Genomic DNA, 25,333 nt, shown 5'->3' with positions numbered 1-25,333 from the left:
TAAACTACGTGTACTGGAAAAGCGTTGCAAAAAGAACAAAATTAACATAACCCTATAATTTATTTAAGGGAAAATCGACGCTTTCGAACAAAAATGTTATCAAAACAGAAGGGCAAAATAATCTATAGCCCATAACTGATAAAAATCAAAGTAAAATAGATTATAATAGAAGTGACGAAAAGAAATCGGCTGTAATGAAATAATGCAGACATGTACCTGTATATCTGTGAATATATCTTTAAAAGAATTAATAATATAATTACTAGTAATATAAAGAAGAAACACAAAAATGTAAATCAGTGAAGTTAGTATCAAACCTATATGTGAATATACCCCATAAGGAAGTAGATTAGTAGATAAAAATAAAAAATGGAATTTGGATAAACACAACAGTATGTGGAATAGTCCCTTTAACTGTTAAGACTTAACCATTACAGTATTCCAGGAAACCACAGCATGACCATCTCAAGTCACCCAAGTCTGCACGTCATGTATAGACAGGAAGTACAACCATGCACACACACAAACACAAACAAACTTGTGTAACCTGAAACAGGGAACCATGGGACAAGCGAACCTGGACAATAGAGATCACCCCCCTTTTGAAGTTGAAGGCCTAACCGAAGGCGTAGGAGGTGCAGACGGAGGTACAGGACCGGCCGGTGCAGGTGGAGGCACCTGGGCAGCCGGAGCATGACAGACAACTGGTACGAGAGCTCGAGACAGGCGGCCACAGATGTTGCGGACCAAGTCCCCAAGAGAGGTCAACCGTGCGGAGAAGTGACAGAACCGGAACAACGCCAACCCCAAAGACAAACAAAGGTTTAGGCATACAGTGAATAACGCGACAGAATCAGTGGAGGACCAGGAGTAAGACACTGGTTGAAACCTGAGACCAGGATCTGCCGACAACTCACGCAGCATCCTGTTCACCGCCCCAACTCAAACCATGGTCAGACCACTGAATGTAACACGATCCACCGTAGCTGGAGAATAGCAAAGGAGACGTCATAAAAAGGAGAAAACTCCACAACAGACTTATGCTCCCCAGGATCCAAGTAATATAGAGAGACCTCACCTACGTGGACCACAGCACTTCATGGAACTGTCACCCATAGGGTTTGAAACGGAAGCACAACACACGTGGACACACCATGACGCTCATAGAAAACATTCGCTTCACTAGCGGGGGTATTAACTAACCAACATTCACCAACACAGTCATAGGACATTTAGAATCGGATGGAACCACGCGTCTGGGACTCGTAAGGGGTCGGAACAATATCAGCTTTGTTCTGCAGGAACTGTTCGCTATATCAGCTTAGCAGGTGCAAAAAGATTTTGACAACGTGTCAAAAACATTGATGGATTAAAGAGGGTTTTGCTTCAGATGGACGGTCTGAAGCTTTCTCTAGAACTGATGAATCACCAGAGTGATCCAGTTTTAATGCTCTCATGTTATGATTGTGTAGCCAACCAGAGGTTGACAAGTTGAGGAATGTTAACAAGACAACTCAGAAACACGCCTTCTTTGATCCGGAGGCTCTGGTCTGTGGTAAAGGCTATTTATGTGTCATGGGTTTAGCTTAACCTTACTTGTTCTTGTGTGACTGCAAATGGTGATGACCTTGTCATATAAACATGCAATCAATCAATGTAATCACAACTTTCATTTCAACCTTCAGTCATTGAGGCACAGGTTAATGAAAACATTTCATTATATTATTATAAGTAGCAATAAACGTTTATTTACTGATTATCTAGCTTATAAGTTTTAGAAGTTCATATTTAATTTAGGAAATCATTCTTTGATTTAACCACTAATCCGGGCTGCGAGTGTTCACTTATTTGGAGGCATGAGGAATACTGTAGGACGATAAGGGAAGCTTGAACCTTGGGAGAAAACGTCATTGTTGACAGTTTATCTGTGTTCAGAGCTGCAGAGAGGCTCTGAGCTCCAGCTGGTGAGATGAAGGCAGGCTGATTTAAAGGGAACACATGCTGTCTCGTGTCTCCTATTTGACCAGATGTTGAATGGTCGATCAGGACCTAAAAACTGACCATTGCTGGACGTTACACTGGTCTGATTTTGAGTGTGTTGAAGTGTCTTCGGGCAACAAACTGATCCACACATTACCATTAAGTAATGATCTTTGGTGTAAATAAACCTTATTGACATGGTTTCGTAGTGTGTTTAATGTTATAAGATCAGAGTTTTTATTCTATACATTTTACTACATAGCACAAAAAAATAAGTGAGTTTAGACGTCACTCCAGTTAGGTAGTAGAAACATGACTTCCTGTTTCTTTTTTGATCCCTTTAAATTGAAAACCGGTTGCAGAGGGACAGAAGTTCTTCAGGTCTGTTGGCTAAGTGAAGCTGCAGCTTCACTGTTGGACAAGAACATACAACGCCACAATAATAAATGAAATAATGTCGGCCCTTATTCAAGAGTCATGGCTGTAAGTGTGTAGTGTCTCCCAATGGCCTCTAGGGGGCAGACAGGTAACACTTTGGGACTATTTTAGAGGGGCAACCAACTCATTTTCCCTCCCGAACATTTTTAGCATCTCCTTGTGGAAACAGAACGTTAAGTTTTGGTTTTGTCTTCTCTGTCTGTGTTTTGCAGGCGGCGCACCCTTTTCAAGCGTTTCGCCATGCAGCCGTCTCCTCTGCTCCACACCAGCCGTAGTTTCTCCTCTCTGAATCACTCTATGTCCTCTGGTGACAGCCTCCCTGGCTCCCCCACCCACAGCCTCTCCCCTCGCTCGCCCACCGCCGCCCTGAGAACCACGCCCGACTTCACCCTCTCAGGTGGAAATATGAAAAAAAAAAAAAAAGAAATCTCATTAAGATTTTAATGTTTTTTTATTGACCGATTAGTGTTGTTTGTGCTCATGAATTCCAGGAGGTAACTCCTCCCAGAGCAGCTCTCCCAGCTCCAGCGCTCCCAACTCTCCCGCGGGCTCAGGACACATCCGTCCCAGCACCCTCCACGGCCTCGGACCCAAGCTGCCGGGTCAGAGGCTTCGACAGGGGCGCCGCAAGTCCATCGGCAGCATTCCCTTGTCCCCTCTGGCACGCACGCCTTCACCCACCCCCCAGCCCACGTCGCCTCAGCGCTCTCCTTCTCCCCTCCATAGTGGACATTCTGGACCCATGTCTAAGACAGCCCAAGCCTTCCCAGCTAAGATGCATTCCCCTCCCACGATTGTACGCCATATTGTCTGTCCCAAAAGCGCCGAGCCGCCCCGCTCGCCCCTCCTCCAGCGTGTCCAGTCTGAGGAGAAGCTGTCCCCGTCCTACACAGGAGAGAAGAAGCATCTTTGTCCCAGAAAACACAGCCTGGAGGTGACCCAAGAGGAGGAGCAGGATGAGGAGCAGAAGAGCGGGGAGCCGGACCTTGCTGCCCTGCAGAGTATGGACGAAATGAGCAGCGAGCCTCCAGCAATCACTCGCCTGCGACCCGTTGAGCAGGGCTGCTTAAAAAGGCCCGTCGGCCGAAAAGTGGGTCGGCAGGAGTTTCCGGAGGAGTTTGACAAAGATAAAATAAAATTAAAGATTGCTCTGAAGAGGAAAGAGTGGACAGAGAGGAGGGAGGCCCTGCAGAAGCAGGAAGCCCTGCGTGAATCCGACTTGTTGCCCCTGTTTGGTGATGAGAGGATGGAAAGTTTTCTGTTCCCGATCCAAAACAAAACCCAGAGCAGCCCAGATTCTTCCCCTCTGGAGATCAAAGCCATTAAAGATGTTTTGTACAAAAAACTGTTCCCGCGAGTTTCTGAAGGCTGTCCTGAACCAGCAGGTGGCAGCAGCGAGGGCGACAGAGCCTCCCGAGCAGCTGAGTGGCAGCACACCCGGCATGGTAAAGACGACAGCAAGCCCGACCCACTGGACTTCAAAACTCCCAGTGTGGATTACACCAGAAAGAGGTTGTCCTTCGAGGAACTGGAGGACCACATGTGCCGATTTTCATGCGGCATCCACGAGAACCTCCACTTTGGCTCCATGAGGTCCAAGAGCCTCCAGCTGGACACGGCTGCATCTCATGACCACCTAAAAGCAGCCGTCCACTCTAGTCCTGAAGGTCTGGTTCCCAAAATGTTCTCCGGTAGAGGAGAGAGCGCTGTAGAGAAACTCCAGCTCATCTCCTCGGCCGAGTCCCCTCTAAGGAAAACGTCATCAGAGTACAAACTGGAAGGACGCCAGGTGTCCTCTCTCAAACCCCTGGAGGGAACCCTGGACATCGGTCTGCTTTCAGGACCCCGAGTTTCCAAAACTGAAACCTGTTTGTCTAAACTGACAGACGGCATGAGCGACATCGTTCCGTTGAGTCCATCCAGGTGGCTCAAAAGCCCGACGGAAAAACAGATCACCATCCCTCATCTGAAGTCTGCTGACAAAATCAAAACCTCCATGTTGGGTCCACTGAGCCTGGACGCCGTTTCCTCCTCAAACGGCTCCAAAGAGCCGTCTGTCAGTGGTGGCGTAGAAATTAAGATTAATGGAAGCGGTGAGAAGGCCTCACTGACTCATGACCACAGAGGCTCCCGACACAGCTCCCAGTTCTCCTCTGCTGGGAAAACCCCCTCCATACGGGAAGTGAGCAACGAGGATCAGGATGAGGAAGTGGAGCAGCAGGAAGTGGCTTCACACACGTCACACAGCCCAAACTGCTCTGACACCACGGTGGTTCCAGCAGAACTGCAGGGGTCCCCAGCTGCTAGTGGTGGACCGCCTGGTCCCCCAGGGAAGACCTCGGATTGTGTGTTAGACTTGTGTGTAGACAGAGACTCTTCTGCACAGAACGTGACCCCAGGTGCTGAGGTGTTGCAGAACGTTTCTGCTTCTGCACCCGATCCAGAGAGTGTGCTTTCTAAACAGGAACGGCTCAACATCTGCTCCTCAAACATGCAGGCACCCGTTCCTGTCGCACCATCAGCACTTGGACCTAAATGCGGTCATAAATCCAGCAGTTTGAAATCCAAGGCCAGCTGTGAAACATCTGCTGGAGAGGCAGCAGTAGAAGACGCAGCACCGTCAAACAAACCGGCCGTGAAAGCGTCGGAAGGAGCGGGTGGCTCGGCCTCTGACACCACAAAGACGGACGCTCCCGTGGTAAACACCAGCAGCCCGTTGTGTTCTGTGACGGAAGACAAACTGAATGTAAACAAAAGCGATGGCTCCGTGTCCGCTTGTACTGGACAGCGTCCCGGTTTACCACACAGCGGTGCGAAAGTTTCAGAGCAGCCGTCAAACAAACCCCCGGCTGCAAAACAACAACACAAATCGTCCGAGTTGGACTTGAAAAAGGAAAACATGGTGGTCGTTTCTGCAAGAGGGAAGGGGAACGGTTCAGCAGCTGCAAATGAGAAAAGTAAACCCGGCTGTGAGGCACAACCTGCTCCCCACACGTCTGTTAAGGAGGCAAAAACACCTCCTGTCCCGGGCGTTCGATCGAGTCTAACTACCCAGGAGAGCAAACACAAAGACACCTCGCTGATGTCCAAGCAGGACGACTCGGTCCAGCGGACACCTTCACCGTCTCAAGGAGACTTTAAGCAAAGACCGACTCAACCCAAAGGTTCTGTAGCCACCAAGGACATCACAGAGTCCAAGTTCAAACCTGCTTCTCCCAAAACCGCAACACCGTCCACCTCAGCTGCTAAGCAAAGTCTAGACGTCAAACCTAAAGACGGCTCACCTAAGAAACAGGATCAACGCGATTCTAAACCAAAAGACGTGGCTCCGCCCCATCAGCAGCTCATGAAGGAGCAGGAAGTCCCGCCTCTACCTGCTGCCCCCCAGGTGCTGCCAAAACCTGCTGGAAAAAAAGACTCCCCAATCAGAGAAGCTGCTTCGGTCTCCAGCAGTGGGTCGCTGGACGCTCACAAAGCCTCAAATGCCAAAATCCAGCCCACCGAGAAGCTGCAGCTGTGCGCCCGGAGGGATCCAGCTGACAAAAAGAAAAAGGACTCGGTTCAAGAGGTCACGTCTGCACAGAGAAACCCAAAACGAGACACGAACAGGTCTTCTCCCTCTGCACTCCGAGACTCTTCAGACAAGGACTGCAGCAGGTGCAGGCAGAAGGAGGCGCCGCGTAGCTCCAGCAACAGGAAGTGAAGTGTTAGAAAGGATTTGTGTACGCATCATCATGCCTTCTTTGATTTTTTTTTGTGTGTGTTCTTTGAGGACCGGACAAGCTGTTACCTGCCGACGGCAAGTTGGAGCAGGTGTTTAACGTAGGAAGTCGTTTGCTGACATCAGCGTTTTACTCTTCAAGTGAATGTGTAGAAGTTTGTTTCTGTCCATCACTAAACGCTTTGTGCAATCTGTGTGTGTGTGTGTTGGGGGGGGGAGGGGGGGGTACTGAAGAGGCGGTGCCATGAAAGATTTTCAATTGCACTTTTCCTTCTCGACTCGTGGGGCTGTGGACTTAATACAGTAGACCCCAGGATTTTACTGGATGCCCTGTGTGATCAGATGTTGCTGGGGTGGGGGGTTGGGACGGGTGGGGTGGGGGGGGGGCAGGCACCATCTCGCCTACACTTAAATCTGGATGGTGTTCCAGACCTCCTAGATTAGAGACGGGGCTTTAGACGGACGGGAGATGAAGCATCTGGCTGTCTTCTTAGCAGGATGAGGTGTTCATTCACATTCCGTTGACATCTGTACATAAACTTTTAATTTTTATGCAACGTAGTGTAAATATGATCTTGTTAAATGATTGTTTGTATCATATGTAAAAAGTGTTGCTGTGTCATGTTTGGAAGACTTGGCTTCTGCATCAAAGGGTTCCTCCTCTCACTAACATGTCCTCACCTGCTCCACCGCTGACCTGAGGAGAAGGTGTTTGGGGCTCGGGTGGCTTTTTTTCTTCCAATGTAGCATCGTTTAACAAAACTGTGAGGGCTATCGGCATCTACGGAGAATGTCTTTGCTGTTGATGGCACATTTTCCGGCTAACTGTGGTGAAAATTATCAAAAAATGTTTGTTTAATGGAACCAACAAGCACTTTTGCAGATATGGGGGTCAGTTTTCGAGCCACGTGAGTGTCAAAGCCCCTGTTCCGGAGAGGGTTACGGTGTTTCACGTCGGGGGGTCGGACACGCGTCTTAAAGATCCCCCAGGGTTTGCTTCTTTCACATCTCTGACAAAAATGCAACATTAGCGTGCAAACGGCTCACATGTCAGCTTTTTATCCACACAGTTCTATAGATGTCTTAAAAAGGATGAACTCTAATGGCATCCAGGAATTAGCCTGGGTCGCTAGAGTTAGCAGTGCTGCCTCTGTCGTTCAGCTCCATAGAAAACCTGTTTCTCGTCTGCTACTCGTATAAAAACCAATATTTTAACCTCAGAGTACATCTAAGTGGTCCTCACTGTATGGAAGTGCTGAATGCAGAGATCAGAACGGTATGGTGTGGTTAAACGACCTGGTGGTCATCTGCATTAGACGTAGTAAATGTATTGGGTTAGGGTTGTAAAAGCACCTTAATGTTTGAGAAGATTTGGAAAGTGGATCCAACACATCCGATAAACCCCGTCTGCGTTGTCCCCCTGTGATGGAAGACTATTAAAAGCACATTGTTTGTTTACAAAGCATCATGGATGTATATTTTGTATATTGTCGATCTGCCAAATCTCCGTCGTGCGTCTCGGATGACGTTGCTTCTAGCCGCGTGAGGCTCTGCGTGCAGTAATCCGTGTTTTCATGTCCAGTTCTGTCTGCTCGTCGTTGCCGTTTTCCTCCTTTCCCTGTGCTCAACTAGTATTAGAGGAACTTGTTCCCGATGGTCTGTCTTTTAGAATATGTGCAATAAAAGTGTTCTGAGTTTTGTATTCTGCCCAAGGAAAGCTCTATGGATGTCATAGATGTTGTATATGAACAGATATTTATACTTCTATTGTTGTGAAAAATGGAAAATAAAAAGATTCTAAATAATTTTTTTGCGTTTATTTATTTTTTTGCTATCCCAAAATGATGATTTTTTTTAACTGAGTGAAAACTTTTTTTTTTAATGTTGAAGCCACATTGTTCTTTCAGTGAGTCTTCTGTAAACTCATCTGTCATGCAGATCGGTCGGGTTCATCCATGTTGAACTACTAGACCCATAATGCAGCAGGGCAGAAGCACGTTAAAAGGAATTAAATGCAGTTTCCTCCATGGGGCTGCGTAGTGGGATATGGTTGCGGGTTCAAATCCCAGCGGCAGCCTGCCCGTGGGAAGTTGATGTGTTCTCCATATGAATGTCTGGTTTTCTCCTACAGGTTACGTCAGGTTGCAGCCCTAAATTATCTCCGGGTTCCTGTGACGGACTGGAGACATGTCCATCACATGCCCGTTCATGTAAGGATTCGTTTTAAGATACTTTTGCTGGTTTTTAAAATGTTAAATAGTTTGGCCCCTCCTTACTTGGTGTCACTGCTTCAACCGCACACCCCTGCACGGTCACTCCGCTCGAAGAACCTCGTGCTCCTCTCGGTCCCAAAAACACACCTAAAGACACGTGGTGATGGGGCCTTTGCTGTGGCAGGTCCTAAGCTTTGGAACGAGCTTCCTCTCAGCATAAGGGCCTCCACCTCTGTTGTTGGTTTTTAAGGCAAGGCTAAAAGCCTACTTTTATGGTCTGTCTTTTAATCTTTCTAACTAGTTTTTATTGTTTTACTTATCCATGCATTCACTGTTTTATGTCTGTGTCATGTGATCCAATGTTTTTATTTTCTGGACTTGATGTTTTATGTTTTTACTTGGTCTATGCAGCGCCCTGGTGGCATCTTTTTGCCTGTAAGGCGCGATTTATAAATAAAGTTGAGTTGAGGGTGTCATCTCCACTAGAGACACCAGCTACTCGTGACCCTCGTGAGGAAAAGTGCACAAGAGTTTCCTCACAAAAGATTCTGATTGTTTTACTCCTAAAATCAGTTTTAGTTCATTAGAAATTTTAAATAATTTAACTGATTACCAGTTTTAAAGGAAACTCGTACTTTTTTTTTGTCATTTCAATAAAACAAATTATCTTGATCCGAATGTCAAGTTTATATAATTAATGGTCCTTATTTTTTATCACTGGAATCAAAAACTCTTGGACTTTATTTTTGTCAGAAAAATCAAAGTACATACATTTATTACATAAATATGGATTACAGTACATATATTTATAATTGTTATCCTATACAACCATTTCATTCAGTTTGTCATGTATAATCATTAGTTTAGTAAGATGGAATAAAATTAATTTTTATAAATTATATACTTGACTGTTTGAATTAATATGAAGTGTGTGTTCCCTGAATAATCCAAAGAACCTGAGGTAATATTAAAGCAAATATTCAAAAACCAATCAGATTGATAAATATTTATATTGAATATTGCATCTTATTGATCATTTTAGAATGTGTTGCAAAATCCTTCATGCTACAGTATTGCCACATCAACCACAACGGCTGTCTGTTGGTTCACCATCACCATGTTGTCAGTCTGGATCTGGAAGTCCCACAGAAGCGTGGCTCTCTCTAATTTTCTACCACTTTAGGGGGTGTTGGCCACTTTGACCTTCCAGTCCATACTCTACTTGGGTTCCACTCTTTATTATATTTTTTCCCCATCAGTTATCACACACACTGTGTGTGCGGAATTTGTTCTTTGACCCATCCCCTGGGGGAGCGGTGAGCGGCAGACACAGCTGTGCTCGGGAACCATTTGGTGGTTTAACCCCCCAATCCAACCCTTTAATACTGAGTGTCAAGTGTTAGCTTTGGGTTAGCTTCAGGTTAGCTTGTAGCTAGTTCGACCGGGTGTCGTCTGTTGATTCCAGCCTTACAGCCCCACCCTCAGCTCCTCCTCTCTTCCCTTTTATGGAATTGTCTGGGCTTGATGGAACCTGTTACACGGTCAAAATGGCGGTGGTGGCCGCCTCCCATTTGGCATCAAAAAAGTGATATTGGAGCCTATGGAAAGAAGATGTCCATGTATATTATGTTGATGGTGCCGAGCAGGGAGGCATTGAGTCCCATTTTTTTTCAATGTCTTTGGTATGACCCAACCAAGAGTTGAACCCTGATCTCCCAGTCTCAGGGCGGACACTACCACTAGGCCACTGAGCTACCCTGCCAGCATCTACACCCTGCAGTTATGTGGTGGATTGTCTCGGGGGAACCTCTTTGCATAGCCTACACCTTGAGTCTTGTCTGGTGTGGTAGATCTTGGCCTCTGTTGCTCTGGTGTTCAGGGCCTGTTCCATGATGAGTGCCTCTGTGCTGTCCTTCAGACCAGCTCTTTCTAGCCTAATACATCTCATGTAGGGGTTTGTTCTCCCACGATGGTATGTCCAGCATCTCCTCCTCTGTTTGCCATAGTTTGAGACGTTTACTGAGCACGTCGTCTGTTAAGACCTTGTCCTTGATGTACTTGGCTGTTTCATCCTGGACGGATGCTCTCACACTCACTAGTCCTCAGCCTCCTTCCTTACGGCTAGTGTAAAGTCTCAGGGTGCTGGATTGGGGATGAAACCCCCCATGCATGTTTAGGAACATCTGTGGCCTTTATTACTTCCTTTGACCATCTGATTTCTGCAGGATGTAGTTTTTGGATTTATGTGCCTAAAACAAACCTCTGTCAGTGTGCCCCAGGGCAGCTGTGGCTATAATGTGTGTGTGTGTGTGTGTGTGTACATATATATATATATATATATATATATATATATATATATATATATATATATATATATATATATATATATATATATATATCTATCTCAAGTAAACCATCCCACTAGATGAGTGGAGTTGAGCCAGTAGGGGGCGGTATCTGTCTACATGAGTGAAAGTAGGTCTTGTGTTACGCAACATGGGCTCAGAGCTGCAGAGGAATAATCACATGCAATGTGCAGAAATCTGAAGACTACAGCCGCTCTGATAACGCAGCACGTTTCTGCCATCTTGTTTCCCGTTACGTGAGCTTCAGCACATTTTTTTTATCCCCAAACCGTCGGTCTGCAGCCAGACTGATGAATAAGCATTATTGCTGCACAGAGAAATGAACATAAAAAGTTCCTACTGGGAGGGAGGAAGTGCTGCAGCAAGTTAAATGGGTCATACATGATGATTAATTTACCACCATTGATTGGCTAACTCCCTTCCTGCAGGGAGAAACATCTTTCCATTGATGTTCTCACTTAGAGTTTAAATCACAGCTGCAGGCTTCTAAATGAAGCCCTTTCTTCAGAAATGCTCGTATCTAAAATCTCCCCAACCTCCTGTAACAATGAAAGACAATGTTTTAGTTAGTGTGCTTTAGAAGCATTTGTGGAATGCTAGAAAGAATAATAAAATCATGCCCCACTTGTGTGCTCTTCTTTTCAGCCCCTGTGAATCTACAAAAGCTGTTTTTACTCCATTTTTACCACTTTAGAATAACTCATTCACGTAGAGTTTAATAGAACAGCTTCTGTGAGACGCCGAGCATGCTGTCTGCAGCACTTCATCCAGCTTCCAGAGTATAATCAATCCCAATGATGTGACCTGACCGTGTGCATCATCAATAGTGTGTGCAGTTGGAAGAGGAGAACTTGTGTGTGTGTGTGCATAAACATGCATGTGTTAGTGCACAAGTACAGCAGACTGAAACACCCAAGAAAGTGTCAGATTTACTGCCTGCACTCCAGCAAGGAGCTCTCATCTGTGTGATGATCTGATGAAGTCCAACTTTAGGTAAAATAAAAATCCTATCATCAGTGGTCAGGTTGTTTTAATAGGACACGTGATTTTTGGTTGGTATCATTTCAATCTTCATTAAACTAGTTAAATGAGACATGACTTATAATAGTTTAATGGTCGATACAAAACAAATTTGTGAAGGATTTCAGCAGTTTTCTTCTTGACATTTTCATTACCTTCCAGAATGAGCCATTTCAGGGCTCTGTCACTTTAAGGGAGCAAGCTGTTGCTGGCCACGCCCACTCCCCACCTCTGCTCTGGATGTCGTAAGCTGAGATGCTCTGATATCCGGGTGGAATTGGTGCTCCTCCTCTCTCTTGCCGGTGGAAAGTGGTTCTATACTAATTTGTGACTTCACAATCAAGGACTTTTTGAAACGGTGTGTTTTAAGCCCATAATTCCTAAAACAAAACACGGATGGAAAATGGACTAACTTTTTTATTATTATTATTGGAGATGTTTACAGAGGTAGTAGAGGCTCACATGACTGCACAAAAGACGCAAAAAGTGAATTTAGCACAACACGCCCCACTTTATTAAGTAATTTTTCAACATTTTTGATCTTATTTTTAATCCCGTGATTAACTTGAGGAGATATGATGTGACAGATCCACTCAAAATGACCCAAACCACTGAAGTTCTGTTGGTTCACACCAGTCAGATTGTTGTATTTGAAGAGAGTTTCTATGAATGTTAGCTGCTTTTTAAACAGCATCAGTTTGGAGAAATGGAGATTAGTTCTGAGTAGATTATGAGCTAACAGCTAGTCTGAGTTGGACAAAGATCAAAATAAATTGTGGCCCTGAGAAGTTAAGTTTCTAATCGTATCCATGTGTAGCCTTTTACGCCACTGTTACTGTTGCATCACACCAGTAGACATTTTCCCTCTTCTGTGTGTTTACAGAAGCAGTCTTTGGGGGTGCCTTGCACCTTTCAGCGGAGGCTTACAGCTGTGCTTTGTCATAAAGTAGTCCCAAGTCTAAAATGGTGTCTGTGATTCATTCATGTTACTAATTATTTTCACTTGCAGTCAGTCTGATTATTTAGGTCACCAAGCAGAATTGGGACCCCTACTGAGTGATTTTAGGGACATTTTCACTCCATTCACTTCCTGTGTTTTATGCTAAGCTAAAGCTAAAGGAGTACAGCCGGGTCAGGAGAATGACTGGGCTGCTTAAAACATTTTTTCCCACTTAACTAACTCTGGGAAACAGACAAAATTAAAATTTTGGGTGAAATATCCTTTTAATACTGGCTCCGCCTCCACTGTTTCCTCCATCAGCTCTGTGCAATTGAACGGGTAACACTTTACAATAAGGGTCCCTTTATTAACGTTACTTTGTTCATTATTAGAGCCATGACAGCTGGTGTTCTGGGGTCCACTTGGTGCCCTACACACAGTGCATGATGCGTATGAGTGGCGCGCCGGGCCCTGAGCTGATTTGGTACCTACACCAGCTTGGACTAGCTGTTAGCTTGTCAATCTAGTCTTAACTGAAGTCTGTTTCTTCAAAGTGAGACAATTCAAAGAGCTTTCTACAACAAGTAGCATGTTTGTAGTTCATAACCTTTCCTTCAGAAATCAAATGGTAAATGGCCTGTATTTTTATAGCTCTTTCTAGGGGTCTGTATCCCCCCAAGGTGCTTTACAACACATCAATCATTCACACGTTCACACACTGGTGCTGATGTGTTGCATTATGGCCACAGCTGTCCTGGGACACATTGACAGAGGTCAGGCATCCTTACACAGACATACGCCACCGGTCCCACCAGCAGGTGTGTGAAGTGTCTTGCCCGAGGGCACAACAATTAGGACACACTGAGAGGGGCTCAAACCCACAACCCTTAAAATGCACTGAACTTTAAACTCCGACCAATCATTTGTGGCAGACTTTTGGTGGTGTTGATTACTGATATTTGATGTAACGTGTGATGATTCGACTGATGCAGATGAGATGACAAAACTATCAATAACTAATAATAATCCCTATTATGAATACGGTTCCAGGACCTCTAGAATGTCTTCTTTTTCTTTTGATTTTATTTCCGTTACATGAATCCGGCCAGAGTTTCTAGAGCTGCTTTTATTTTGGTCTTCTGAACAGGAAGTTTGGGATTAAGGGGGCCGATCATCATGAATGATGAGCCAGGATTGACTGGAGGATGCAGACTGGTCTTCCACCAACCGGTGTTCCTGTCTGCAGTGTGGAAACAATCCTGAGAAAATCACTGAAAGCTTTGCTGTTCTTTGGGGATCTCTCTCATTCCCAAAAGGGCCAAATTGTTCCGGGTTCAAATCTGAAGTCAGAACAGAAACCTTTCAGTCTGCAGTTCATCCAACGAGCGTTCAGGACCTGGATCCTCAAGTGAAAATAATAGTTCATGATTTCTGAGAGGCTAATTTTTCTTACTTCACTAGAACATGACCTTCTTACGTGAGGCGATCGCTGGAGCACTTATTTAATAGATAACTGTAATGTGGTACAACTAAATGGTAAATGGCCTGTATTGGATATAGTGCCTTCTAGAGTCCTGGAACCCCCCAAGGCGCTTTACAACACAATCAGTCATTCACCCATTCACACACACTGGTGGGGATGAGCTACGATGTAGCCACAGCTGCCCTGGGGCGCACTGACAGAGGCGAGGCTGCCGAGCACTGGCGCCACCGGTCCCTCCGACCACCACCAGCAGGCAAGGTGGGTTAAGTGTCTTGCCCAAGGACACAACGACAGCGACAGTCTGAGCGGGGCTCAAACCTGCAACCTTCCGATTACGGGGCGAGCACTTCACTCCTGTGCCACCGTTGCCACTAAAGGCAAATAATTTTAAACAATACGTGTGTGTAAACCGTAAACAAACAGGTGATTTCATCTTTAACGATAGAAGTCAAGCTTATGACACAAAGAGTCAATCAAGTCAGCAGGTTTCTGTCTCTGAGGAATAAAAACACTTTACTAATGCTTCTTCAGACAGCATCTGATCTGTTGTTTGGATGATTCAGGTCGTCGTGTAAATAAAAGGTGCTTCGGTGTGCTCACGCTCCTGTTTGTCTCCTTGAGTGAGATTTGTTTAAGCAAAAACTGGAAACCGTGTTGGGAAGACTCCTTGTTCCCCAGCACAAATGCAATCTGAGACGCACAGATAAATCCACTCTGTCCTGTATTAACTTTGCTGCTGGAATTTGTTTGAGTACATTCTGTGACTTGGGGGGAAGCCAAAACTCCAGCCCTCTGCTCTCATATCTCATGTTGCAACTGATGGCTGCAGGCCGAGCTGGAGTCCGCAGCCACTGGGCCATCACGCACAGGGAGGAGCCGGCTCATTGTGCAGGATTCGCTCTCACGCTAGCAATAATGAGACCGGCGCTGCTTCTGTTTAACTCGCTACCTCGCTCCTCAGGATCTGTTCTGTGCTAAGTCCATTAGAGTTTTATCACTTTTGCACAGTTGAAAAAGAAAAATGAAGAGAGGACAGTAAACATCCTTCAGGGTTGTGCAACAACCGTCCGTGTGTGTCCCATACCCAGCCTGTCAGTCGTGTGACATGAAAGAATTGCTTTTATAACCTTTTTTGCTGTGTTGATTCAGTCCTTTTAGCCGTGTCACACGAGTGATGCAATTTAAACATGAGGAAAAGTGAGTGACTGTGGGCAAGCAAACACCAAGGCACACATTACGGAGGTTATAAACGGCCTGGAACACTAATTAAAGAATATTATTTTCAGAGCTCGCGGAAGTGCTTGTGTTGCAACAATTAGACAAGTAAACCTTTTAAAAAAGCTAGTTGACCTCATGCCGCTGGGTTAGGAGCTCATAAAACGTCTCGTCAGACGGAAGCCACCGTGGTCCTGGCTTTCCGGTTCCTTTGGAACGGTCAGGTGTGTTAGCACACTCACCACATGTACTTTTTCTTATTGTCCTGCAGTAAAAGTCCTCCTGTTGCTGTGTCACCATGACAACAATCGTCTGCAGAACAGCCGGAGGACCTCAGGGCTGCAGACTCCGTTGATGTTTTTTACAAGAGGCTTAAAACCAACACTTTTCAGCTTGAAATGAGTTTACTTTTGTTGTTTTAGAAATTTCAGTCATTTTCATATTTTTGTTATGCTTTTTATTTAAACATTTTACTCAAAAGTGGCTATAAAGTATTTATTTACTTCATGTTTCGCTTTGGGGATCATATTGTTCTCTGTGAATATGCTCCGTGTGTGTGTGTGTGAGAGTGTGCGTGTAAATGACTGACATCAAAAAAATTTTATTTAAAGGTGTGGAACACTGAAAAATTATAATTATAATCGGTCACTCTGAGATTTTCATGCAGGCCGAACACGAATCTGTCTCCTACACGTATCTCCTGCATAGAAAATAGATGGTCAAATGCTAGGATTTGAAAATCCTCACACTGTGATGTCACACTGTGAATTTGCATTCATGGCCAGGCCCATCTTAGCTAACGCCCACCCACAGGAAAGCTTTTTTAAAATATTTTTTGCAGCGATAGAGAGTGGAGATCGCATATTTAGACACTCATTAACGCTACGGTGTCTTGGTGAAAGTGACTTTGCAACATGGCTGAACGCACTCTGTTAGCCAATCAGAAGTGAGGTGTGTGCATATCATTAACAGTAATGAGAAATCCTGCTTTTCAGCCCATCTCTGCACCAATAAACTTCTGCATCTCAGAACAGGAGGATCCTAGCCGTTTTAAAAATGACTCATAAGGTACTGATTTACACTAGAGAACACTGCAAATGTATGAATAAACCAGTAAATCACACCTTTAACAATATTGTTTGAAGGCTGTTTGGCCCACGTATTGTTGCTTGCAGCACTATAAACTCTTACCCCTGCTTTCCACAGGAGCCGTCAGCAGCACGTTACTGCAGCAGCACGTCTTGCTCGCGTAAGCTGCTGCTTGGCCCTTCCCACGAGACGCGAAGCAGCAGGGGAGCAGCTGTCACCGACAGAGCACGAAGTCACACGAGTGACTTCGTCAGTGAACACAACAACAAGCAGGAGAAAACTACAACATGGCTCCAAAAGGTTTGTGTTTTATGTTCTGTCCATTTTATAATCGCCAATACGGACCTGAAAAACAAAGGAGACCGCTAGCTAGGTGATAACTTCTCACGGGGCCGCACATTTAGTAACTTTTTTAAAAAGTGAAGCAACCGGAAGGCAGTATGTTTCTTTATTCTGGAATCTCGGGAGCTTCTCTCCGTTTCCGCGTCCGACTTTCTGTCTTTCCTTCCCCAAAAATGTCGAACTTGACCCGTTTCAGAGGCGTCACGCGTAGAAAATAGAACCGGCGCGTAAAGGCCGCGACATGCTGCTCCTGAGACGCGGCCGACTCGCGCTGCTGACGGCTCCAATGGAAAAGGTTCTGTTGACCACAGCCGTTCCTATCAGCAGCTATGACGTGCTGCAGTAACGTGCTGCTGACGGCTCCTGTGGAAAGCCGGGGTTAGCGCAGATTTTATTGTGAAAATTGTTTTATAAATGACATTTGATTGATCGATAGCCTTTTCAGTGTTCATTTGGTTTATGTTTAGTTTTAAAACCGTTTGAATTGAACGAGGAGAAAACTAGTCTCTCAGATTTGATTGGATCAGCTGATTTTTAACTGGCAAAACCAGAATCTTTTCCATGTGCTCATCTGTTCGTGACCCGGATGAGAAAATAGTTCACAGGGGCGGTGCTGCTGCTGCTGGAGGCAGCTGGATGCGGCCTTCGCTGTAAGATTCGACATCAAGAGCAGAAACAGATTGAAGTGTTTACACATGGCCACAAAAAAAGTTCTCAGCTGGGTTTTCTTTTGCTTTTCAATTAGTGTTTGCTTTCAGATTGATGTAGTGTTTAGTCAGGGTTGGTTAGGTTCAGAAAATGGGCACAGTTTGCTTCATGTCAGTGCTTTAGAGCTCTCACACTGACTGTTACTATGACGCTTGATTGGCTGTTGGAATAAGCTTTGCATGTTAATGCACAGGCTTTAATTTTGAGCTAATAGCTGGTTTATACAACCATCCCCAGGCCCCTGCACTCCCCCAGTGTTACGCTGATATGTGTTCCCTGTTGAAAACTGGCCTAAGCCGCGCGGAACAGATGCGGTCCGGTTTCCATCCAACTTCCGGACAGATTGCGTTCACACTAACTGTAGTTTGCGTGCCGAACGTCTCCAGAAACTTGCTCCACAAGAGCAACAAATGATTAGAAATTTGACAACACAACATTTAAAGATATACCTGTAGAAATAACGTAACTATCACACACTGTGAACTGATATGGCAGTCATTAAGAATTAAACGAAATCTGACAAAAATAATGCAACTTGGGTTTTATTGTGGAATTAACCAGATGCTGAAACATGTCTCACTTCCTGCCTGGCTCGTGTCATTTGTTTAACTCCATGAAAATCTGCACGTGACGTCCAGGAAGAAGAAACTCCATGTGAAACTTGCCAGAGTTCAAATCAAATCAAATCAAAGATGCTCTATTAATCCCAGAGGGAAATTACAGTTTCAGTACACACAATTCAGAGATCAGACATACATGGGCAAGACACATGACAAGAAATGGTGACTGTGGTCATTCGCAACCCTGAGTCGCGCTACCTTAATAGAGATAAGAAGGTTACATGAGGATTGGTTCAGGTGGAGGGAAAAAAAAGGCACTTCAGAGTTACCCTCCACCAGGAGGGCAGCTTTGCTCTGCAAAAAAACACCTCAGACATATATGCAACAGACTTCAGACAACACAACATAAGTGTCCACTAGGTGGGGTGGTGGGTTAGTACTATCCCCACTTTAGTTCCTGCAGCCACAATAGAATCAGCGCATGTCACCTCAGTGTGGATAGGGGGAGGCGCATTGAGGGTTGGAGGGTTGCAGTGACCCTGGGCGCTTCAGCGGCCTTCCCGCAGTCCCGCCCAGGCTGGGAAAGCAGACAGAGTTGAGTTGCCATAGCGACGGCACATTCCACATATCTTCTGATGGGGGAGTTTTCGTTGGAGCCTTGCAGGCTCAAGGGCGCCAGATTCCGATTAGAAATTGTTTTGGGGCCAGACAGAGATGTCTCCCTCTCTGTGTTACAGTCTGCTGGTCCTCACCTCTCCGAATCCCAATAGTAATGGACGTTAATCTATCCCAATCCGTGCTGATTCGTCCACTCTCTCCTTGATGGCATCCATCTTTTGTGCCAAAGAATGAATCTCCGCCAAAGTCCCAAGCTTACGATTCATCTCGACAATTATGTGAGTCTGTGAATTCACAGCGCGGTGCAAACCATCTCTGAGCTCCGGGATCAGGCCAATATTCCTCGACAGCTCGTTAATTTTCCGTTAAGCCAGGTAGCCTCCAAGGCCAATGTGCAGGAAACCTGACACCAACACCACAAATATCCACGTCTTCAGACAGGTGGTGATTGTGCCCAACAGCCTCGTCTCTGTTAGTGTGCCCCAGAAGCGATGGTGATGCAACTCATCACCATCAGTGTGAAAATGTGTGTGAATGGGTGAATGACTGACTGTAAAGTGCTTTTGACTCACAAAAGTACTTTACAAGTGCAGGTCATTTATCGTTTGATCTCTTTTAGCTGTGGCTGCAGGGAGCTAACATCTTGAGAAGCACATGTGAGCCAGCAGCTCCTCTGGGTGGACCCCTAGGCCAGCCAAAGCCCTCCAGGGTGTCCATGGTATTCAGAACGGACTTAATACCCATTTTCTCTGGTCGGCACTAAAGCCAAAGTTAAAACAGGCAGCTGTAATTTACTAAGGAAAACTGCAGGGTTGCAACAGCAGTGAGCTGATAACTGCTAACTGACTCTCGTGTCTCAAGCTTTGGCCCAATCCCAAAATCCACCCTGGAGGCTAATCAGAGGCAAACCACCACATACTTAGCTGACGTAACAGGTGTAGTGTGAGTGTTTGGGTTCACGTGAGCCTAAAATAAAGACGGAACGAGCCTTGAAATAACAATTTGCATTCAGAGGAGAGAAAAAAACAGGCCAAGCAGAAAAACTACGCCCACTTCTACTCAGTCACTTTTCCATCAGTAGGTACATTTCTGTTTGCTGTTATTTTTCATTTACTTTGTAGATTATTGGGAATAATCTTCTTCATCGTCTCTGTGGCCGGACAGTGCCTGTGACTTGTTTTGGTTCATTCTTTGAGTCAGGCTTTTAGTTCAGTTTTTTTCTGTTTTTAAAGTTTAATTTTGCAAGATCCACGTCTGTTAGTACCCATCACCTGTGGTGAGCAATGCTGCTGCTGCTGCGGTGCTAATAGGACCCGCTTGCTTTGCTGTTAAATGGTGTTTCTGCTGGGCCCAGATAAAGAAGGCTGGATTTCACTTCATCTTCATCTGAGACACTTTCTGAAGTTAAGCAGAAAGGTGCAGAGTACCGAGCCTTTGATCTGCAGTGAGAGGATTCCTCCAGTCATCCCTCCTTCTGTCACTTCTCAAAGGCCGGTGGTTGTGTGTGTGTGTGTGTGTGTGTGTGTGTGTGTGTGTGTGTGTGTGTGATCATCTTTCTCTTTGTATCATGCAGGGGCGGCGTTAGGCCCGGCTACTTGGGCTGAAGCCCCGGATCTTTCGTGAAAAGCCCCGGATCTAAATCACGGAAGTAACATGCAGTACCAAAGTCCAACAGAGAGGGAGCAGCTGGCAGTAGTTTATATGCGGCCTGCCTGAGCCTCCACCACTGAAGAAGAAGCCCTTCAGCAGCCGGCTTCTTCTACACTCTCTGCCTGAAACACATGAGTGAAGATGGACATAAGGACGTTTTTTAGACCAAAAGTACGGCGACAGAACCCCAGCTTTGATGAGACTGGTGTTGACTCAGGTTTGTGAGTCTTATTTGAAAATATTTGTTGTGCTGCTGGTTTGCCTAAAGTTAGCTTACTATCAGGTAAAGTTGTTGGAGAAAGAAAGGGAATATTTACTATCATCTCACACTAAACACTAACAGGAACAATATTCTGCTCTGAATATGCTTAATATGTAGCTTCAGATTAAAAATTATGTGGTACAAGACATATATGATGTTGACTAGTGTGTGTCACATGTGTGCGCGCGCGTGCGTGTTTGTGCGTGTTTTAAGCCCTGGATGTTCTTCAGTTCTTAATCCGCCCCTGGTATCATGGTCCGATACATGAAATAAAATAAAATCTATTTTTTCAAGTATTTGATGCAGTACTTAGATCGTCCACAAGGATTCATGCAGAGTTGATTGGAGGTGAAGTTTGAGGAACGTACTGATCCTGTTAACGGGACAGAGGTAGAAGAAAATTAGGATTCGTTCAAGCAAACACACATTTGGCATTTAGGGGTTAAGTACTGCAATCTGCAAATGTGAGTTGCAGCGTAATGATGCAGATGAATCCACACAAGAACCATTTTCTGGCTGTTCGCCTCAGAGAGACAGGTTGTCTCCAGCGTGCACCAGGTACCTGGTCATTTTCTGAAATTACTGTAACGACTCATCATCTGAATGAAGTCATGGTCCCAGGATGTGGGTTACCTCTAGATGCTGTTCTACTGGATCTTTCTGGATCTCCTGAATGTGGTCACCCACGTTCATATGGCTGTTGCTGGACAGGTATCGGCACGCTGAGGAACGCTCAGGCAGAACTTTAATGGTCGACCTTTTTAACCTGAGAAATAATTCTCTTTCCTACTTTTCAACAGAAAATCCGAAGCCCAGCTGACAGCAGATGGTCGAACGCTCAGACTGACCGCTTGAGATCTTTTTTAGACCAGTTAAGTGAGAAACCACCATGACCTCACTGAGCTGGAGCATTGGCTGATGCCCTCAAAGCCAGATCTTCCTTCTTTAAACACTCTTAAGACAAGCAAATGACCTCCGACTGCTGCTTGTAAATCCCCAACTGTCACTTTTAGTTAAAGCTCTTTCTAAATCATTGCAAGCAGGCAGTATTTTTGTGTTTGAGTAAGGTCTTACTAACAGATGCCCATTAGGGTCAAAAATCCATGGGAGAGCAACCTCCAGCAACATAAACGCATCAGACTCCCGTTCATCACTGGCAACGAGTGAAGAGGTAAATGTGTAAAACAACATCTACGAATGGCAAAAGTTTTATAACAATTTGATACAAATCAGTGAATGCTTTTTGACCTCACGAGCTCCCATAAAAGGAAACATGGCGTCTAATGTGACTTAGACCCGCTCCCATGTTATTTAGACCAGATTTTCATGGTTATAAGTTACGAAGGCGCCAATATTTTTCAACAACTGAGCATCATTGAATTAATTTTCAACATTTCGATGGATATCTCCAGAGATTAACAGTAAAAACTACACCATGTCTCTTTAAAATCTAAAAAAAAAAATCAATTTAAAAAGTCAAACCTTTTAAATGCAGCTTATCTCGACTCCCTTTCTTACAAACTTCCTAGTTTTATTCTGGTTGATGCTGTGGTGAAATATTCCTGTTTTCACTGGTATATTACAAAATATGACTTCTGTGTTATTCAGAATCAGCCATTAATCTTGTCTGATGCTAAAAACTTTTACTTCCTTATTTCTTCAAGGTTGCGGCTGTTAGTTAAATGCACCAAAACATGCCGTTACACCTCCAGTCATTCCTGTGGTCCTTCCTCCTCGGCATTGTGCTAACACACAACTGTATGCTCCAGAGAAGCTAACAACACTTAAGGTGGAACGACACCATGCAATACAATGTGCTCTTGTTTGGTAAGGGCTTTTGATTTATCAAAGCTACAAAGAGAAGTACTTGCAACATCAAAACTCTACAGTCTGCTGCTTGACTCAATCCTGCTGTTTTTCTGTCAGGCCAAATATAAAAATCTGAGTTTTTACTTAAGCTATTTTTCATTTTCATTTCTGAATATCGGATTAAATAGTTTTGTGCACTAAGGCCGGTCCAACGTGCATCCCAAACTAAACACAAGTCAGGATGAAATTAAATGAAACGTTTTGATTTAGTAATCTCTCATAAGCTCTACAGATCCTAATTAAAAGTGATGTTAGTAATAAAAACGGCTAGTCCACACACAGCTGATTCATAATCTTATGTCTGGCTGTGGAGCAGATGAGTGTTAAAGGTCAAACAGCGGCCTGAGCTGAGTGTCAGTGGCTAAGAAGAAATGAAAGAGGATGAAGAGGAGGATGGGGGAAGGGGAGATCCGTCCGTCAGAGCTGCGGTCTGGGCTCAGAGGAGTGGCATGACCTCGGTGCGGTCCCACACCGAGCGCATTACTGAGCGTCTGAGAGGGATTTAAGGTCCAGGGCTTAACACAGATCAGGCTGTGGTTCTCTGCCTCAGGTTAAAAAACGGGATGGGGCTCAGAGCCACTCCAACAGAGGCGGTGGCACCAGTAGCACCAACAATTATTATAGAGCAACTTCATTGAGAAAACCATTTCTTTACTTGTTATTTAACACAATTGGTCACTCTGAGTTGTAGAGGCTGAGCTCTGGTCACTCTGAGGCTGAACGTAAACATGTTCTTCCACCCCTTCTTCCTGCATTAGCTGCCAAAAACAAAATAGACAGGAAAATGGTCACATCTGATAAAGCCACACAGATCTACATCAAACTGTCAATCTGCATCCATGGTCTCACCAGAGCCGTGTCCAGGACTTTTAAAATGGGGTGGCCCATGTGGGGCACTTGTTTATGCATGGGTGGCACCAATGGTTATGCTTATTTAAATGTTCTGTAGGCCTGGGCTAGAAGACAATGTTAAAGGTGCATGCTACCACACTATTTTTGGAGTTTACAACTCAAGCCTTTTGTCGACAATGTAAAGTCAATTTAAACTGGAACTTAGTAGGGTGGCACCTGGGGTGGCCAATCAGATTCTAAGGGTGGCATGTGCTACCCAAGGCCACTCCCTGGACACGCCTCTGGGTCTCACCCACCTGTTGTTGATTTTTGCAGCCAAGTGAAAACAGAGCACATCCTGGCTAGTAGAAGCTAACCATTACTGTTAGCAAACACTCAAAATGGCAGAATTCCTGCAGGCTTGGGTTTTATTCTGGAGATAAAACATCAACATTGCAGAGCAAACGGAGGCAGTGGAAACGCTGCTTTGTCAGCAGCCAATCAGAGGTGGGATATATGAATAACACCAATAATGATTAAGACAAATTCTATCATTTTCTGCCCTCCTCTCCTCCAGGTAACGTCTACTTCCTGAAACAGGAATGCCAGAGCTTATTCCACAGAGATTGACTCACAAGTCATTTATACTAGAACCCACAGCTGATTCACTAAAAATTATTGTCTAACAATCTGCCGACTCCTCCACCATGTCATTCTCCCTCGCTGCAGACGGGAAAATTCTGTTTGGTGGCTTTTCTTCTGATCCATTTCGTCATTGAGAGATAGGTTCATAAAAAACACAACATCTTATATTGCATAAAGAACATAGAAACTACATCTGAGAAGATTTTAGGCATTGATGTCTGGATTCATTTCAATAATTCTCTCAGGAAGTCTATTTTTGGATGTTCATCTACAACTGAGTAACTTTTAGAGTCGACCAGTGGAGAGTCTAGATGTGTTAGAAAGCTCTAGAAAGGTCTAGGCTGGATAACAATGCTGGACCTCCTCATCGAAGTCTGTGAATAGAGTCAATAAACCCCCCCCCCCCCCCACACACACACACACACACGCACACACACACAACTTTTAAGTAAATGAGAAAAACTATTGTTCCACAAATTAAATACAGAAATATTTAAATATAGAAGATAAGAACAGAAAAATAACTAAATTGTAAATAACTGATATTATTCAGCAGAGAACCTCTCACACCAGTGGTGCTGTTCCAGTTTAATCCACTGTAACCAAAAACCTTCCAACCAAATGGAAACCAAAGATTATGAGCGGGTTGTCCAGTAATCAGAAGGTCGTAGGTTCAATCCTGGCTCCCACCAGAGAAGGCTGCTGTTGTGTCCTTGGGCAAGACACTTAACCCACCTTGCCTGCTGGTGGCGTTCAGAGGGACCGATGGCATTCGGTATGGTGGGCACCGCATCCATCTGTGCGCCCAAGGGCAGCTGTGGCTACCTCCTAGCTCATCATCACCAGCGTGTGAATGTGTGTGTGAATGGATGAATGACTGATTGTGTTGTGAAGCACCTTGGGGGGTTGTAGAACCCTAAGAAGATGCTATACAAATACAGGTGATTCACAGTGTTTACCAATGACAAAAAGTGCGAGCATATAGTGAGTGGAGGACCAAGTAAATACGGAAGCATTGTGGTTCGGTGGGACCGACAACCAGATGGTCCAATTGTTGGTTTCGTACCGAGCCGTGTTACCGGCTGAAGTTCAGTGTACCAAAATCGAGCTAGTTCTTAGTTCTTTTTTCTCCTTTATATATATGTATATAAACTTATGAAATAATTTTCCAATAGTTGGCACTCGTTCAGTCCACAGTCATACCCAGCTGCAGTTTTTACCCTACAGTATTTTCTCAATCGTCCATTTTCGCCATGACTTTTGATTTTTTTAGCGACTTGCACATACCTTGAAATGCTAGCCGAGTGCTTTTTTTCAATATGCCGCTTCAAGTTTGATGTAGTTGACGTAGTTGATGTCCGTAGTTGCTTCTTGAGACCCGGC

General features: G+C 44.8%; 2 protein-coding genes and 1 long non-coding RNA gene across 13 annotated transcripts in view; 2 read left to right on the top strand and 1 right to left on the bottom strand.

The window, feature by feature from the left end:
• Positions 1-6,333, top strand: part of mast4 (microtubule associated serine/threonine kinase family member 4) — a 143,746-nt gene extending 137,413 nt beyond the window's left edge. For all 11 annotated transcript variants that reach the window (XM_070552446.1, XM_070552445.1, XM_070552444.1 and 8 more), the window contains 2 exons: positions 2,631-2,815; positions 2,910-6,333. In XM_070552446.1, the coding sequence (XP_070408547.1) occupies positions 2,631-2,815; positions 2,910-6,121 (3,397 nt within the window). In that variant the 3' untranslated portion in view covers positions 6,122-6,333. The remainder of the gene's footprint in view (positions 1-2,630; positions 2,816-2,909) is intronic.
• The window catches only part of LOC139070353 (uncharacterized), a 275,750-nt gene that overhangs the window by 126,516 nt on the left and 123,901 nt on the right, over positions 1-25,333 (bottom strand). The window lies entirely within an intron of this gene.
• Positions 14,995-24,326, top strand: LOC129164447 (uncharacterized). Its single transcript, XR_008564036.2, has 4 exons — positions 14,995-15,600; positions 16,372-16,444; positions 16,583-16,765; positions 20,267-24,326. It is a non-coding gene; the product is annotated as an uncharacterized lncRNA (long non-coding RNA).

Source organism: Nothobranchius furzeri, chromosome 6 (genome assembly GCF_043380555.1).
Source record: "Nothobranchius furzeri strain GRZ-AD chromosome 6, NfurGRZ-RIMD1, whole genome shotgun sequence".
NCBI classification, from domain to species: domain Eukaryota; kingdom Metazoa; phylum Chordata; class Actinopteri; order Cyprinodontiformes; family Nothobranchiidae; genus Nothobranchius; species Nothobranchius furzeri.
The sequence above is the reverse complement of the archived record's forward strand: the minus strand, read 5'-3'. Positions and strand labels throughout refer to the sequence as shown.